At 43.8% G+C, this 16,978-nt stretch overlaps 2 protein-coding genes across 2 annotated transcripts in view; both read right to left on the bottom strand.

Annotated features, from left to right (window-relative positions):
* The window catches only part of LOC129147648 (zinc finger protein 773-like), a 123,378-nt gene that overhangs the window by 26,800 nt on the left and 79,600 nt on the right, over nucleotides 1–16,978 (bottom strand). The gene's annotated exons all lie outside the window — the stretch shown is intronic.
* Nucleotides 4,839–13,766, bottom strand: LOC103304415 (zinc finger protein 420-like). The gene is made up of 3 exons (XM_054710552.1): nucleotides 13,521–13,766; nucleotides 12,436–12,562; nucleotides 4,839–6,656 (listed from the first exon to the last, which is right to left on the bottom strand). Exons 1-3 carry the CDS (start codon nucleotides 13,629–13,631, stop codon nucleotides 4,888–4,890), a joined length of 2,007 nt encoding a protein of 668 aa, XP_054566527.1. The 5' UTR covers nucleotides 13,632–13,766; the 3' UTR covers nucleotides 4,839–4,887.

Here is a 16,978-nt window from a genome sequence, read left to right as displayed (position 1 = left end):
AGGGGAAATACAACCCAAAAGGTATTAACATGTATACCTCCATATACATGGAAACGACTCAGAAAGAGTAACTAGCCAAAAGAGCAAACACCTTTACCCGAAAAACCACCCTCACCTACAGTCAAGAAATGTTGTTTGGAGAGTCAGGTACTGTAGAAAGTTAGGAAAAGCACAGTAAGGAACTCCGTTGTGGCCGATTGTGCTGTGCACTGTGATGGGGCCTATATTCAAAAGGACTCTGTTCCAATCCAAAGATCCAAGGTGCAGACACAGGAGGCTGGGAAGGAGGACAGAACATGATCCAGGCTGCAGGGAAAACATGGTGAGAGCCATTGTCTCATTCAGCCAGTAGGGATACACAGCACAGAATCACATGGCAGAGGGTCCTATGAATGAATAGGAGGTGAGCACCCGTCCAATGAGACCAGGATCATGTAGGACTCCAGCATCACTTCCGAATATTAGGTCCCAGAATTCATGTCCAATTGTATCCACTCCTACAGGGTGAATGTCAGTGCCACATAGGTATACCTTTTGAAGGGTCAAGCTGAGGCGTTAAATTCATCACAGTGGATGTGGTCACAGCATGACACCCAACATGGGGTCGCAGGTGGAGAGGCCCAGGCCAAATTACCAAGGTCTACTGTGTGTCAGATTCTGCTGGGATCAAAGGGGAGGTAGACAAATTACAGCTCACCCTGAAAGAAGTTTCCCCTGGAGAAACCACTGCAGCTGAGAAATGATGGGATTGCCCTGAAAGCAGGGAGGCCAAAGGTACATGCTCTGAGATGTAAAGGGAATGGGAGGAAACACATAACTGCAACCATGGAAACAGGAGCTGCAGCTGAGCCAACCTGGTCCTCATCCTGCACCTGCTCCAGTGAGGGCTGCACATCAGTAGTAGAGACTGTACCTGACGCTGGAGAAAATAATGGTTAAAATCCAGCCCCTTGAATCTGACACTTGTCTGTGGTGTAAACTTGGGGAGCTGACTTCATTTTCCTGATAGCGAATTTTTTCACGGTGGAATCCTGGCAGCAAATACTCAGCTTGTTACTTTTATTGACCTTGGAAGGTCAAAGTAAGCGCAATCAATAATCTGCTTGTCACATTCAGCCAACTGAGATCCAGGGAGTTCATCGATTCTGCTGGAGATTCCCAGTTGGGCACAACACAATGAGACCTTAGTGCCCACAGCACCTGCTTCCCTGCAGCAGAGTCAGTGGCTTCTTATAGGTCCCATTTCTTACTAAATATACCCAAAGACAAAGGTGATTGGTGGGCATTGGGAGAGTGAGAAGTGCTTGGCCTGGGAAATGCAGGGAGAGCCTGGAGTTTTCTGGTTTGGGAGAAACATCAATGATGAGTGAGAATCATTGATTAGTTGCCTCCTGCATGGCCCACACTGGATCTAGCTCAGGGCCCAGGCATGTGCCCTGACTGGGAATCCAACCATGACCTCCTGGTTCATAAGTTGAAACTCAATAACTGAGCCATGCCAGATAGCAAATTTTATTTTTTTTTTGGAAAGAGAAAAAGGGAGAGGGAGAGAAACAAGATGCAAGAGTGCCACATTGACCCGTGGCTTTCTGCACACCCGATTCCCGGGAGCTAGCCCACAACCCAGGCAGAAGTACAAAAATCCAACTGGTAACCCTTCCATGCATGGGATCACACCCAAGCAATTGAGCCACAACATCCATGATGGTAAATTCATTTTAGATAACAAAATGCTAATCTTTGCAAATTTAAACATTCAAATACACAAGGACCTAGATTTTGTATGGAATTTTTGACGAATTTAAATGAAAGTTATCCTAGCCATAACCGGTTTGGCTCTGTGGATAGAGTCCACCTGTGGACTCAAGGGTCCCAGGTTTGATTCAGGTCAAGGGCATGTTCCTTGGTTGTGGGCACATCCCCAGTAGGGGGTGTGCAGGAGGCAGCTGACTGATGTTTCTCTCTCATCAATGTTTCTAACTCTATCTCCCTCTCCCTTCCTCTCTGTAAAAAAATCAATAAAAGCCGAAACTGGTTTGACTCAGTGGATAGAGCGTCGGCCTGCGGACTCAAGGGTCCGGGGTTCGATTCTGGTCAAGGGCATGTACCTTTGTTGCGGGCACATCCCCAGTGGGGGATGTGCAGGAGGCGGCTGATCGATGTTTCTCTCTCATTGATGTTTCTGGCTTTCTATCCCTCTCCCTTCCTCTCTGTAAAAAATCAATAATGTATATATATATTAAAAATCAATAAAACATATTTTTTAAAAAAAGAAACTTATGCTATCTCATAGAGGGAATATGGTAATAGACCCTCACGCCATCGCCCTTAGCAGCACCCACAGCCAATAAGGGAGTATGCTAATTGACTGTCCCACCCTCAAATATAGTGGTGCCCACAGTCAATGAGGAGGGAATATGCTGACTGCCCTGCCTTCAAAGATGGCAGTGCACACAGCCAATAAGAAAATATGGACGAGCCGAAACCGGTTTGGCTCAGTGGCTAGAGCGTTGGCCTGCGGACTGAAAGGTCCCAGGTTCGATTCCGGTCAAAGGCATGTACCTTGGTTGCGGGCACATCCCCAGTGGGGGGTGTGCAAGAGGCAGCTGATCGATGTTTCTCTATCATCGATGTTTCTAACTCTCTATCCCTCTCTCTTAAAAAAAAAAAAAAGAAAAAAAAAAAGAAAATATGGACGAAACCGATTTGGCTCAGTGGATAGAGCGTCGGCCTGCAGACTGAAAGGTCCCAGGTTCGATTCCGGCCAAGGGCATGTACCTTGGTTGCGGGCACATCCCCAGTGGGGGGTGTGCAGGAGGCAGCTGATCAATGTTTCTCTCTCATCGATGTTTCTAGCTCTCTATTCCTCTCTCTTCCTCTCTGTGGAAAAATAAATGAAATATATTAACCTTTTGCACTTGGATGTCGAGTGTGACTCGACACGGTTAGCATCGGTAGCAGCTTGAGAAAAAAGCAAGCGAGTGCAAAGGGTTAAAAAAAAGAAAGAAAATATGGTAATTTACTGCCACACCCTCAAAGTTGGCTGCAACCACCACAAGATGGTGGTGCCCAGTACCCTTAGTCCCTTAGCCGCCCAAGGCTGGGCCAAGGATCAGGTAATCAGGGCCAGCCGAGGCTTGCGCTGCCGGCAATGGCAGCAACAGAGATGTGATGGAGCGTCGCCTTGCCCTCATTGCTGGGTCACCTCTCACCCCTTAGGGCTCCAACTGTGAGAGAGGGCAGGTTGGGCTGAGGCACAACCCTCCAGTCCATGAATATTCATGCACCAGGCCTCTAGTATCCATATAAAGAATTATGCAAAAACTAGAGTTCCAAAGTATGAAATTTGTGCAAGGGGCTTGGCCCTTACAGCCCCTAGCAACCTTGGCTTTTTACAGAGGGTTGGGTAGACAGTCATTCTGCTGCTCAGTCTAATAAGCATATAAACTCTATTATATAGGATGTTCATACCAGCTTTCTTAAAAATAACCAAATATTCATAAAAATGGATAAACTATTGGTGATATACTCAAAGGTAAGAAAATTTATAAAAAAAAAAAAAAAAAAAGTCAAAACCGGTATGGCTCAGTGGATAGAGCGTCGGCCTGCGGACTCAAGGGTCCCAGGTTCGATTCCGGTCAAGGGCATGTACCTTGGTTGCGGGCACATCCCCAGTAGGGGGTGTGCAAGAGGCAGCTGATCGATGTTTCTCTCTCATCGATGTTTCTAACTCTCTATCCTCTCTCTTCCTCTATGTGAAAAATCAATAAAATATATTAAAAAAAAAAAGATGGGTTACAAATATGTCTTTACTAAATCTCCAAATATTTATGAAATATAAGTTAGAGTAGAAAAATACTTAGAAAATGCAAAGTCATCTGTTAAAATGGGATGTAAAGCAATGGTTACTTAGAAAGCTGTGAACAGGGATAGACTTAAAAATGTCATGAAGCAAATGCACAGTGATAGACAAGGTAAGTATTATGAGTATAATGATGGTTTTAATTTCAAGCAAACATCAAGATTTATGAAATTGTATACTAAACACATCTATTTTACTCATTATAGGTTTCAAAAATGGTTCCAGATTAAAAAGTGTGTATGTTCCACTATATTGGAAAAATAGGTTTGGCAAATCTATATTGAATACACCTTCTTATGCCTGTGGGCAACTGTCTTGCCTGAATGACAGAAAATGTAACAAACAATGAAGAACTTTCACCAAACCAACAAGAATGCTGGCTGAATCACAAAAGCCACATCCATGGACTACAAACACCCTTTGCCTTCATCTTTTTCTGCCACCGCACCAATGGCTCTGAGGTGAACATCTGAGAAGCTTCAGAAATCAACAAAACCTCTTGGTGATAATCAATTACAATGATTGTGTCCACAGAAGTTAAACATGACTCAGATCTTCAAGTCTGTGTAAACAATGCTCCTGTACACTTTTGCTCAGAAACATTTCTGGATGCACATTTATATGAGGAACATTCCATCTAATGGGCTACAGTCCCCTCCAAAACCCATTAGGCCAGTGTTTTTATAGTGAGAATGTTTCCCCTAACTGCAATGGTCCTCCAACCATGACCATCGCCCATGGAATTGAAGGCAATAGGGCACATGGCCCTCTGCAAGACATGGAAAGAGATATTGGCATCACGTGAAAACAAGAAAAATATCGTATAGGTGGTACAAATGAAATATCTTAAGTAACAGATATGCAGTGACATAGATCTGGAAACACATCTAAGTATTTTGGAAAGTGAAACAGCTACATATGGTTCCAATATAAAAAAAAAACACACAAAAAAAAACACCCAATAAAAACACTTAAGGGGATTTTATGGAGATTTTATATCATGTAGGTATTTAAATGTATGAGATTCATTTAAATGTATGAGATTCATTAGCGGTAAAAGACTTCCCACATTCACGGCATTTATAATGGTTTGTGCCAATGTGTACTTGCTGATGACCAGAAAGGAGAGTGCTATGGATAAAAGAGTTCCCACATTCACTGCATTTATAAGGCTTTTCTCCAGTGTGAATTCTGTGATGAAGATGAAGGTCACGGCTCCTGCGAAAAGATTTCCCACATTCACTGCACTCATAAGGCCTTTCTCCAGTGTGCAATCTCTGATGATATCGAAGGGAAGTGTTCCTGGTAAAAGATTTCCCACAATCACTGCACTTATAAGGCTTTTCACCAGTGTGAACTCTCTGATGACAATGAAGTTCACTTCTAGTGGTAAAAGATTTTTCACATTCCCTGCATTTATAAGGCTTTTCTCCAGTGTGAATTCTCTGATGATGTTCATGAAGGTGAGATGTCGTGTTAAAAGATTTCCCACATTCACTGCATTGATAAGGCCTTTCTCCAGTGTGCAATCTCTGATGACAACGAAGAGCAGTGCTCCTGGTAAAAGACTCCCCACATTCACTACACTTATAAGGCTTTTCTCCAGTGTGAACTCTCTGATGAATCTGAAGCGCCGTGTTGGTGGATAAAGATTTCCCACATTCACTGCATTTATAAGGTTTTTCTCCAGTGTGAACTCGCTGATGACGATAAAGAACAGTGCTACTGATAAAAGATTTCCCACATTCATTGCACATGTAAGGCCTTTCTCCAGTGTGCACTCTCTGATGAATCTGAAGGGCAGTGTTGGTAGATAAATATTTCCCACATTCATTGCATTTATAAGGCTTTTCTCCAGTATGAACCCTCTGGTGAACACGAAGGTTGGTGCACCTGTGAAAACATTTCCCACATTCACTGCATTTATAAGGCTTTTCTCCAGTGTGAACTCGCTGATGACGATAAAGAACATTCCTACTGAAAAAAGATTTCCCACACTGACTGCACACGTAAGGCCTTTCTCCAGTGTGCAATCTCTGATGAATCTGAAGGGCACTGTTGGTGGATAAAGATTTCCCACATTCATTGCATTTATAAGGGTTTGCTCCAGTGTGAACTCGCTGATGACGGGAAAGGGCAGAGCTACTGATAAAAGATTTCGCACATTCACTGCACACGTAAGGCCTTTCTCCAGTGTGCAATCTCTGATGACCTCGAAGAGCAGTGCTGGTGGTTAAAGATTTCCCACATTCACTGCATTTATAAGGCTTTTCTCCAGTGTGAATTCTGTGATGAAGACGAAGGTCAGCACTCCTGGGAAAAGATTTTCCACATTCACTGCAGTTATAAGGCTTTTCTCTGGTATGAACTCTCTGGTGACAATGAAGTTCACTGATACTGGTAAAACACTTTTCACATTCCCTGCATTTATAAGGCTTTTCTCCAGTGTGAATTCTCTGATGATGTTCATGAAGGTTAGATGTCCTGGTAAAATATTTCCCACATTCACTGCATTGATAAGGCTTTTCTCCAGTGTGAACTCTCTGATGACGATGAAGGTCACTACTCCAGGAAAAAGATTTCCCACATTCGTGGCACTCATAAGGCCTTTCTCCAGTGTGCAATCTCTGATGACCTCGAAGGGCAGTGCTCCTGAGAAAAGATTTACCACACTCACTGCATTTAAAAGGCTTTTCTCCACTGTGGCTGTGTTCGTTGGGCGTTATCCCATGCACCAAAAGGTTGTCGATTACATTCTTGGTAAGGGCAAATGCTGGGTTTGCAGGTTCCATCCCTGGTAGGGGGCATACAGGAGGCAGGCAATCAATATTTTGCTCTCACCTCCATGTTTCTCACTATCCCTCTCCCTCTTTTTCTAAAAAATCAAATTCCAAAAATATTAAAAACCAAAAAAGAGCATAGTTCAAATTAGCTAGAAGCTTTCATTAGAGAAAAGAAAAAAAGATATTATCCCTGACACTGAACCACAAGGTAACAGATGTTGGCAGATATGTGACTCTATATAAAGAAAAATGTGAAGATCTCAGTGTGAGCTTCTAAAATTAAAAACAAATTCAGAGCTCTGGCCCAGTGGCTCACTCTATGAAAGTGTGGTCCCAATACCCTGAGGTTGTGGATTTGATCTCCCATCAGGACATACACAGGGGACAGCCAATGAATGCATAGATTGGTGGAATAGCAAATCAATGTTTTCCTCTCTATTTCTGTCTATCTGTCTCACTTCCTTTCTCTAAAATTAATAAAGAAATTTTTTTTTTTTAAAAAATTTTAAAGAAAAAATAATTTTGGAAAGGTTACAAGCAATAAATGTCAACACACAAACATCAGTTTCACTTCTACACATTAACAATAAATTCCTTGATAGAGAAATGAAGAAAGTAGTCAAGTTTGCAATAGAATCAACAATGAACTACTCAGGAATAAATTCTACCAAAATGGTGAAAGGTCTATACACTGAACTCAAGACAGTGATGAAAAAATGGAAGAAAACACAAACAAATGGAAAGACATCTGTGCTTTAGAATCTGAAATATAATACCCTTATAATGTATATACTACCCAAAGCCATCTACAGATTAAATGCAATCCTGATGACAATGACAATGGTATTTTACAAAGAAATAAAAATAGAATCTTGAAATATATGGAACCAAAAGACCTGGAATAGCAAAAGTAAACTTGAGCAAGAACTAACCTGGTGGCATCAAACTTTCTGACTTCAATCAATTACAAAGCCAAAGCAACCAAACAGTGTGATACTGGAATAAACACAGAAACAAAGACCAATAGAATAGAACAGAGAAGACAGAAAAAAACCCAGGCACATACATTCAAGTATCCTTTGACAAAAACCAGAATACACACAAGAAAGAAAAGATAGGTTTTTTCACTGAATGGTGCTGGTAAAAGTGCATATTCACAGGTAAAACAACAAAACTGGACACCACTGATAAAAATGAACTCAAACTGCATAAAATAATTAAATGACAATACCAAAACTTAACAATACTTCAAGACAACCTAGAGAAAAAGCTTTGGACATTACCTTTGGAAATGATTTTCTGGAAGCGTCACCAACCACCAGGCAAAGAGACAAAACTAAGCAGTCTGAACTACAACAAATGAAAAGGCGTCTTCACATCAAAACCCCAATTAACAAAATGAAATTAAAAGGCAATCTACAGGATGGGAGAAAATACTTGCAAGTCATATGAACGTACTATTTGGAGATATTGTGGATTCAGTTCAGGTCTCCTCAATAAAGCAAATATCCAGATATAGTAGGAAATTCACACAAATACTTGACGTTCCAATTAAATAATGAAGACATGATAATGCTATACAGCAAGCTAATAAAACACAACTACTCTGTGTGAAAAATACTTTATCAGTAAAGAGTGACAACCTCAGGGAAATTCAGAGACCTAAAGTGACCACAAAGGATGGTCTGAAATGAAAACTTTCTAAAAGCAGCTAATGACAGGTAGACATGTCCTCAACTAGAATATTCACCAACAAAAGTCAATCTTGACCTTAAATAAGCCTGTCTATCATCTTCTGCATCTATGATAACATCCCTTTGGAATGTCAGAGTAACTTCCCTTTTTTGGCATTATTCAGGGCACAACAAATGCACCATAGAAAAGACTACCATTATTCTCATTGCTATTCTCATCATATTAATATTGATTATTAGCTATCCTGTACCCAACTATCATTCTACTTTTTATCCGATTCCAAAAGTAGCCCAGCTTTACTCTCATCTGTCTCCTTAATCTATCAACAATGAATTTCATGTAACCCACCTATGTCTGCTCTTTTGATTGTATTGTATCAAATAAGGTGCAAAACTGACATTCTCTGGAGGATTATATATCAATGCTTTTAGATTTTGCTTCCTAGCAACTGTTGAAAGTTTGGACCAAATAAACGCACAAAAATTATTTCCAGGTTTGAATATTTCTTAAGTACACACTGGTAAACATCACCTGAGCCTGCTGGAATGATGGCCACACTAAACTTCCTGAATGCAGGATAGCCAAAAACATTGAATTTGTAAAAACAAAATACTACACTGCCCAGCTATGGTGGGTTAATGAATTGAGTGTCATCCCATGGACCAAGAGGTCTCAGGTTCATGGACCAAGATTTCCCAGTTTCGATTCCCAGTCAGAGCACATACCTGGGTAGCTGGCTCCATCCCCAGTAGGGGGCACGCAGGAGGCAGCATTCAATGATTTTCTCTCATTGTTGTTGTTTCTGTCTTTCTCTCACCCTTCTTCTCCCAGTCAATAAAAATATATATTAAAAGCAAAACAAAAAATCCCCAAAATATCTGCAAAGCACAATTAAGCACATGCAAAAAGCCGAGTACCCATATGTAACAAAAAATTAATATATAGCCCTAACTGGTTTGGTTCAGTGGATAGAGCGTCAGCCTTCGGACTGAAGGGTCCCAGGTTCGATTCTGGTCAGGGATATGTACCTTGGTTGCTGGCACCTCCCCAGTAGGAGGTGTGCAGGAGGCAGTTGATAGATGTTTCTCTCTCATAGATGTTTCTCTCTCTCCCTCTCCCGTCCTCTCTGTAAAAAATAAATAAAATATATATTTTTAAAAATAGGCTAGAAATGTTAAAGACAGAGTCTTGAAGGCAGCAAGAGAAAAGAAAACTGTTACCTATGAAGGAGTTCCTATAAGGCTGACACACCTGATTTCCCATCAGAAACTCTACAGGCCAGAAAGGAATGGCATGAAATACTCAAGGTAATGGAAAGAAGGATCTGAAACCAAGATTACTATATTCAGCAAGGTTATCATTGAAAATAGATGGTCAAATAAAGAGTTTCCCAGACAAAAAAAAAGGCTCAAGGACTTCATCACCACCAAGCCAGCATTACAAGAAATGCTAAAGGGATTGCTGAGAAGAATCAGAGAAAGAAACCTAGCCATACAAAATTAAAGTGGCTATAAATATCTCTTAGTAATAACCTTAACCTTAACCCTGACTGGTTTGGCTCAGTAGATAGAGCGTCAGCCTGCGGACTGAAGGGGCCCAGGTTTGATTCCAGGCAAGGACATGTACCTTGGTTCTGGGCACTTCCCCAGTAGAGGGTGTGCAGGAGGCAGCTGATGGATGTTTCTCCCTCATCGACGTTTCTAGCTCTCTATCCCTCTCCCATCCTCTCTATGAAAAACCAATAAAATAGCCCTGACCAGTCTGGCTCAGTGGATAGAGCATCGGCCTGTGGACTCAAGTGTCCCGGGTTCGATTACGGTCGGGGGCATGTACCTTGGTTGTGGGCACATCCCCAGTGGGGGGTGTGCAGGAAGCAGCTGACATGTTTCTCTCTCATCGATGTTTCTAACTCTCTCTCCCTTCCTCTCTGTAAAAAAATCAATAAAAATATATATATTTTAAAAATCAATAAAATATATTTTTAAAAATAATAATAACCCTAAATAGTTTAATGCTCCAAACAAAAGGTGTAGGGTAACTGAATGCATACAAAAACATGATCCAACTATATGCTGTTTATGAGAGACCCACCTCAAAACAAAAGACACACACAGGATGACAGTGAAGGGATTGAAAAAAAGTTACCATGCAAATGGAAAACAAAAAAAAGCTGGAGTAGCAATACTCATATCCGACAAAATAGATTTTAAAAGAATCATTCTAAGCGAAATAAGCTAGTCGGAGAAAGAAATATCATATGATCTCACTCAGTTGTGGAATATAATGAACAATATAAACTGATGAACAGCCCTAACCAGTTTGGCTCAGTGAATAGAGCTTCGGCCTGCGGACTGAAGAGTCTCAGGTTTGATTCAGTTCGAGGGCATGTATCTTGGTTGCAGGCACACCCTAAAAGGGAGTGTGCAAGAGGCAGCTGATCAATGATTCTCTCTCATTGATGTTTCTAACTCTCTATCCCTCTCCTTTCCTCTCTGTAAAAAATCAGTAAAATATATATATATATATTTTTAAATATATTTTATTGATTTTTTTTTTTTTTACAGAGAGGAAGGGAGAGGGATAGAGAGCTAGAAACATCGATGAGAGAGAAACATCGACCAGCTGCCTCCTGCACACCCCCTACCGGGATATGCCCGCAACCAATGTACATGCCCTTGACTGGAATCGAACCTGGGACCTTTCAGTCCGCAGACTGACGCTCTATCCACTGAGACAAACCGGTCTCGGCGAAAAATCAGTAAAATATATTTTTAAAAAAACCCAAAAAACTGATGAACAAAAAATAGAGCCAGAGGGGAAAAAATATTACAGAATATAATAGAAGTAATCCTGGTGTTTGTAGATTTTTAGTATTTCCTACAACTTTTTTTAAAAATATATTTTATTGATTTTTTACAGAGAGGAAGAAAGAGGGATAGAGAGTTAGAAACATCGATGAGAGAGAAACATCGATCAGCTGCCTCTTGCACACCCACTACTGGGGATGTGCCCGCAACCAAGGTACATGCCCTTGACCAGAATCGAACCTGGGACCCTTGAGTCCGCAGGCCAACGCTCTATCCACTGAGCCAAACCGGTTTCGGCTTCCTACAATTTTTGTGATACAGTTTTGGTAATATTATTATACTTAAAATGCTTTTTTTCTTGAAATATTATTTAAAAGTTCATTATTCTTGAGATATTAATATTTATTACAGGTGACATTATTATTTTTAAGATAATTTTCCTTGAAATATTAAGGTTTGTTTCATGTAACATTATTATATTTAAAATCATTTTTATTAAAAAAATAAATAAAACTGACTAGACCAGCCAGATGTGTCTCAGTGATTGAGCATCAACCTATGAACCAGGAAGGAGGTCAGGATTCAATTCCAGGGTAGGACACAGGACTGGGTTGTGGGCTCAATCTCCAGTAGGGGGCGTGCAGGAGACAGCCTGTAATGATTCTCTCTGATCAATGATGTTTCTATCTCTTCCTTCTCCCTTCCTCTCTAAAATCAATAAAAATATATTTCTAAAAAATAGGCTAGCCGAAACCGGTTTGGCTCAGTGGATAGAGCGTCGGCCTGCGGACTGAAAGGTCCCAGGTTCGATTCCGGTCAAGGGCATGTACCTTGGTTGTGAGCACATCCCCAGTAGGGGTTGTGCAAGAGGCAGCTGATCGATGTTTCTCTCTCATCGATGTTTCTAACTCTCTATCCCTCTCTCTTCCTCTCTGTAAAAAAAATCAATAAAATATATTTTTTTTAAAAATAGGCTAAAGATGTAGAGGCAAATTTTCCAAAATTTGTACAAATGACCAACAGGAATATAAAAAATGCTTTTCCTCACTAATAAAGGAGGAATCCCTTAGGCTCCCTGCCACAGTAACAACCACAAATATCTCCCTAGCAGTTCAGTACAAGAGGTATTATGATTGCAAAAAAATGGGCAAACAAACCAGTCCTACTAAGAACAGCAAGGCCAGAAAAAAGTGAAGGACAAGCAGCGAGGACAGAGCACATCCTGGGTAAAGGGGCATGAGGATATGTAATGTCAAGTCCAGGTCACTGGTGCAAGTGAGGGTCTTACCCAGTGAGGATAGAATTTCAAAGTTCTCCAGCATCACATTCAGGTACAGCTGTCTCTGACCCTCATCAAGGAGGCTCCATTCCTCCCTGGAGAAGTACAGGGCAATGTCCTCAAAGGTCACGCCAACCTGTCAGAATGGAGACAATTGATTATTCAGGATTTTTTTTCTTCTTCTGTATTTTAGTTGTAATTCCAATTTGGTCCTGGATAGCATCCACTTACTCAGCAGCCATTTCAAACTCCCAGAATGGAAACTACTGAAACCAAAGCTGTCTCTCTGAGAACCCCCAATCCTACTCCTTACACACCTTCCCCCCCTCAACCTCCTCCAGGGCACCTGGTTAGTGTGGACACCAGGCCCTAATGCCAGTGCTGGCTGCTCTCTCATCACAGTCCCATTAGTCACAGTTACTGCCCTCAGCAACAGAGGAGAGTTTGGGGCCTGGGAGTGCATGCATCTAAGCTCTGGGCCATGCCTGCAGAAACTGTGTGTTTTAAAATATGGTTGTAAAAAATTTCCTACCAAGAAAAACCACTACAGTCTCCCAGATCATGCCTCCAAGACAAAACCAAACCAGGGTTTAGGCTTCCCCCTTAAGTCTCCAGGCCAGGTCCCCAGCACCATCAGCTCACACGTCCTCTTTCTCTAGATGTGCTCACCACTGTGCAATGTCTTCTTTCTTCAGACCCCAAGTTCACTCCCTCAGCTCTGTCCCCTTCCTACTCCATCCCATTAAATCAACCATGAACTTGGCATGTGGTATCCGAGAGATGCTGAACCACCCGTCCTCTGAGGGACCCCACAGCCCGAAAAGCCCGGATTGAGGCTGTGACGTCCTCCCTGCAGCCTCTGATCTGTCCGCCAATCCTCACAGCCCACACCCTCAGGGAACCTCAGATGCCAGTCACCCTGTCCTCTCCGCCCTGCACTGGCTGTGCCTCAGAAGCCACAACGCTCCTCCCTCCCCTCCGCCTTCCTCACGGTCCTCCACGCGGACTGAGCTGCCGGACGTGACAGGCGCCCGCACCCGGGGTGTCCTGTTCGGAGTGAGGAGGCGGTGGGGGCTCGGGAGACGCGCACTCACCTCAGCCCCGCGCCTCTGGGCGGGCGCCGCCATCGGACTGTGTGTGCGGAGCCCGGGGGGAGCGGCGGCAGAAGCGGCCGCCGCGGGAATGGCGGTGCCTGTCCGGGCCATGGAGCCGGTCACCCGGGTGGGGACCCCGAGCTTCACACCCGCGCGTGTGCTGTGTGCACCCCGACTCTCGCGCCTTCTCTGTCGGGGAAGCTCCACAGAAACCCAGCGAACTGGCACCGCCGCAACAGTAGCTGGGTGGAGTCAAAATGCCCGTTCTGAGGACGCCGGAAGTCCCGCCTCTCCGTATTGAGCTTCGCTGGAAACACCTTTTCTGACCCTTCATTGGCTAAGCTGTTGGTATTCCACGCAGGGTCTTCTGGGTAATGTAGTCATTGAGTCCAAGAAAGGGATCAGCGTTTTTTTCCCACTTCACTCCTGTAGGAAACACGGAGATCGCCGCTGCAGTAGTATGAAATGTCACGTCCTCATGAGAGACACATCTTAAAAATGGCTAAAGAAAAAGTTGTCATCTTTTCCTGGTGAAGGGACTTGAGTCCATGTTGATGAAAGGAGATAACCTGGCCTGGCCAATGTCACTGAATGGTTTAGCGTTGACCAATGAACTAGGTGGTCATGGTTCAATTACCTGTCAGGTACTTGCCTATTTCAGGCTAGATCCCCAGTAGTGGGGGTGCAGGAGGCAGCGGATCAATAACTCTCTCTCATCATTGATAGTTCTCTGGCCCTCTCCCTTCTCCCTTCCTCTGAAATAAATTTTTTACAACCATATTTTAAAACACACAGTTTCTGTGATTCAAATATAGCACTCATAATTAAAGAGACATGCCTGCGTTAAAGGGTCTGAAAGTTTTTATCACATAGTTGACCTACTTACACCATAGTATAAGTATTTGACAAATATAACCCAAGAATGTAGGCCCAGCCTTTGTAGTGGAAAAGATGGAACTCTCTTGTTTCATTATAATTTTAACGTCAATGAAAATAAATAAATTCTGACTTCCGGCCGGGCTCTCGGCGCCGCTCCCGTGGCTGTGTGGGCTCTCAGCTGCGGGCTCTGCGGCGGGCAGCGGCGATGGAGCGCCGGGGACCCAGGGAAGGCTCCGAGGCATCGGGACCGGTCCCGCAGCTGGTGGTCACCATGGACTTCACGGGGTTCGGGGAAAAGGCTCGTACATTGCCGAAACCACTTTGGCTCAGTGGATAGAGCGTCGGCCTGCAGACTGAGAGGTCCCGGGTTCGATTCCGGTCAAGGGCATGTGCCTTGGTTGCGGGGCGCATCCCCGGTGGAGGGTGTGCAGGAGGTAGCTGATGGATGGAGGGCGGGGCTGGAGCAAGGGGGCAGCCCTGGTTCCCTCACCTCCTCCCACAGGGACAGCCCTTCCTGGTGGAGTTCCCACGTCATTGTTGGGGTTTGGCTGGTGACGCGGCTGTGACAGGATTCACCAGGGAGAGAAGAGACAGGAGCAGAGAGAGACGGCGGTTATTTTACTTCTTTAAAGGGAGGAAAGGGCCAGGTGTCCTTTGATGGCACAAGGCACCCCAGATAGAGGGGGGCTGTTCTTTTATTAGGGTGCTAGCTAGTAAATGACAGCTGTAGCAAAGCATAAAGAGGGGAGGAATCTGGAATTCACACAGAAGTTTCCAGATCCCAGAGGCGGTGCTGAGAGCTACTGGCTGGCCTGCCCTTCAGCTGCACATGTCCCAGGAGGTGTCTTTCCAGGATCTTCACAGCCGGTAACACATTCTCACAGGGAAGTTACAGAGAATTCAAAAGGCGGGCAGATTGGATTTGAAACCAGAAACTTTCTGCCTCCGATTTGCCTTAAACCCTCAGTGAGGAGGGGGAGGGGAAGGGCAGCCTGCTCTCTCAGCCCCTCCCTGTCCCCCCATCTGAATGGAGAGGCAGCCTGAGTTAGGGAAGCAGGTGGATGGGGGTGTCAGAGACAGACCCAGATGTCCATTCATGGTTAGGCACCTGATGAGATAAGGTCCCAAACAACAGTGGGAAACAGATGATAACTTATGTATTTTATTTATTAGAGTCAAAATAATATTCCCTTCTTCTTTTCTAGGTTCTTTGGTTGCCCATAATTAAATTGATAGAATATAGATTAACAGGGGAAATACAACCTAAAAGGTATTAACATGTATACCTCCATATACATGGAAACGACTCAGAAAGAGTAACTAGCCAAAAGAGCAAACACCTTCACCTGAAAAACCACCTTCACCTACAGTCAAGAAATGTTGTTTGGAGTCAGGTGCTGTAGAAAGTTAGGAAAAGCACAGTAAGGAACTCCGTTGTGGCCGATTGTGCTGTGCACTGTGATGGAGCCTATATTCAAAAGGACTCTGTTCCAATCCAAAGATCCAAGGTGCAGACACAGGAGGCTGGGAAGGAGGATGTAGGTCCAGAACATGATCCAGGCTGCAGGGAAAACATGGTGGGAGCCATTGTCTCATTCAGCCAGTAGGGATACACAGCACAGAATCACATGGGCAGGGGGTCCTATGCATGAATAGGAGGTGAGCACCCGTCCAATGAGACCAGGATCATGTAGGACTCTAGCATCACTTCCAAATATTAGGTCCCCAAATTCATGTCCAATTGTATCCACTACTGCAGGGTGAATGTCAGTGCCACATAGGAACATCATTTGAAGGGTCAAGCTGAGGAATTCAATTCATCACAGTGGATGTGGTCACAGCATGACACCCAATATGTGGGCGCAGGTGCAGAGGCCAAGGCCAAATTAGCGAAGTCTCCCCTGGGTCAAACTCTGTGCTGGGATCAAAAGTGAGGCAGACAAATTGCATCTCACTCTGAGAGAAGGTTCCCCTGGAGAAACCACTGCAGCTGAGAAATGATGGCGTTCCACTGAACACGGGGAGGCCCAGGGTAAGGGCTCTGAGATGTAAAGGGAATGGGAGGAAACACATAACTGCAACCATGGAAACAGGAGCTGCAGCTGTCCTCATCCTGCACCTGCTCCAGGGAGGGCTGATCATCAGTGGTAGAGACTGTGTCTGACGCTGGAGAAAATAATGATTAAAATCCAGCCCCTTGAATCTGACACTAGTCTGTGGTGTAAACTTGGGGAGCTGACTTCATTTCCTTGACACTGAATTTTGTCAGCAATTTGATATATGCTTCCTCTTGCCCAGGTTGTTGTGACAATTAAGGAAGAAAATGCTCAAAAATGTAACCATGGAATCCTGATAACAAGTACTCAGCTTGTTACTTTTATTGATCTTGGGAGGCCAAAGCATGTGCCATCAATCATCTGCATGTCACATTCAGCCAACTGAGATTCAGGGAGTTCTAGTGATTCTGCTGGAGATTCCCAGGTGGGCACACCACAATAACACCTGAGTGCCCACAGCACCTGCCTCCCTGCAGCAGAGGCAGTGGCTTCTTACAGGTCCCATTTCTTACTAAATACACC

This window comes from Eptesicus fuscus, chromosome 21 (assembly GCF_027574615.1).
Source record: "Eptesicus fuscus isolate TK198812 chromosome 21, DD_ASM_mEF_20220401, whole genome shotgun sequence".
Lineage (NCBI taxonomy): Eukaryota > Metazoa > Chordata > Mammalia > Chiroptera > Vespertilionidae > Eptesicus > Eptesicus fuscus.
Note: the sequence above shows the minus strand (reverse complement) of the source record. Positions and strands in the feature narration are given on the sequence as shown.

What these genes read in the sequence shown, in the direction of transcription:
- LOC103304415 (XM_054710552.1), bottom strand. Translation starts at nt 13,631, where the DNA reads ATGGCCCGGACAGGCACCGCCATTCCCGCGGCGGCCGCTTCTGCCGCC. An exon ending in CCCAGAGGCGCGGGGCTGAG is followed by an intron (nt 12,563 to 13,520) that starts GTGAGTGCGCGT and finishes CCATTCTGACAG; the next exon opens with GTTGGCGTGACCTTTGAGGA. An exon ending in TGAAATTCTATCCTCACTGG is followed by an intron (nt 6,657 to 12,435) that starts GTAAGACCCTCA and finishes GCCCCCTACCAG; the next exon opens with GGATGGAACCTGCAAACCCA.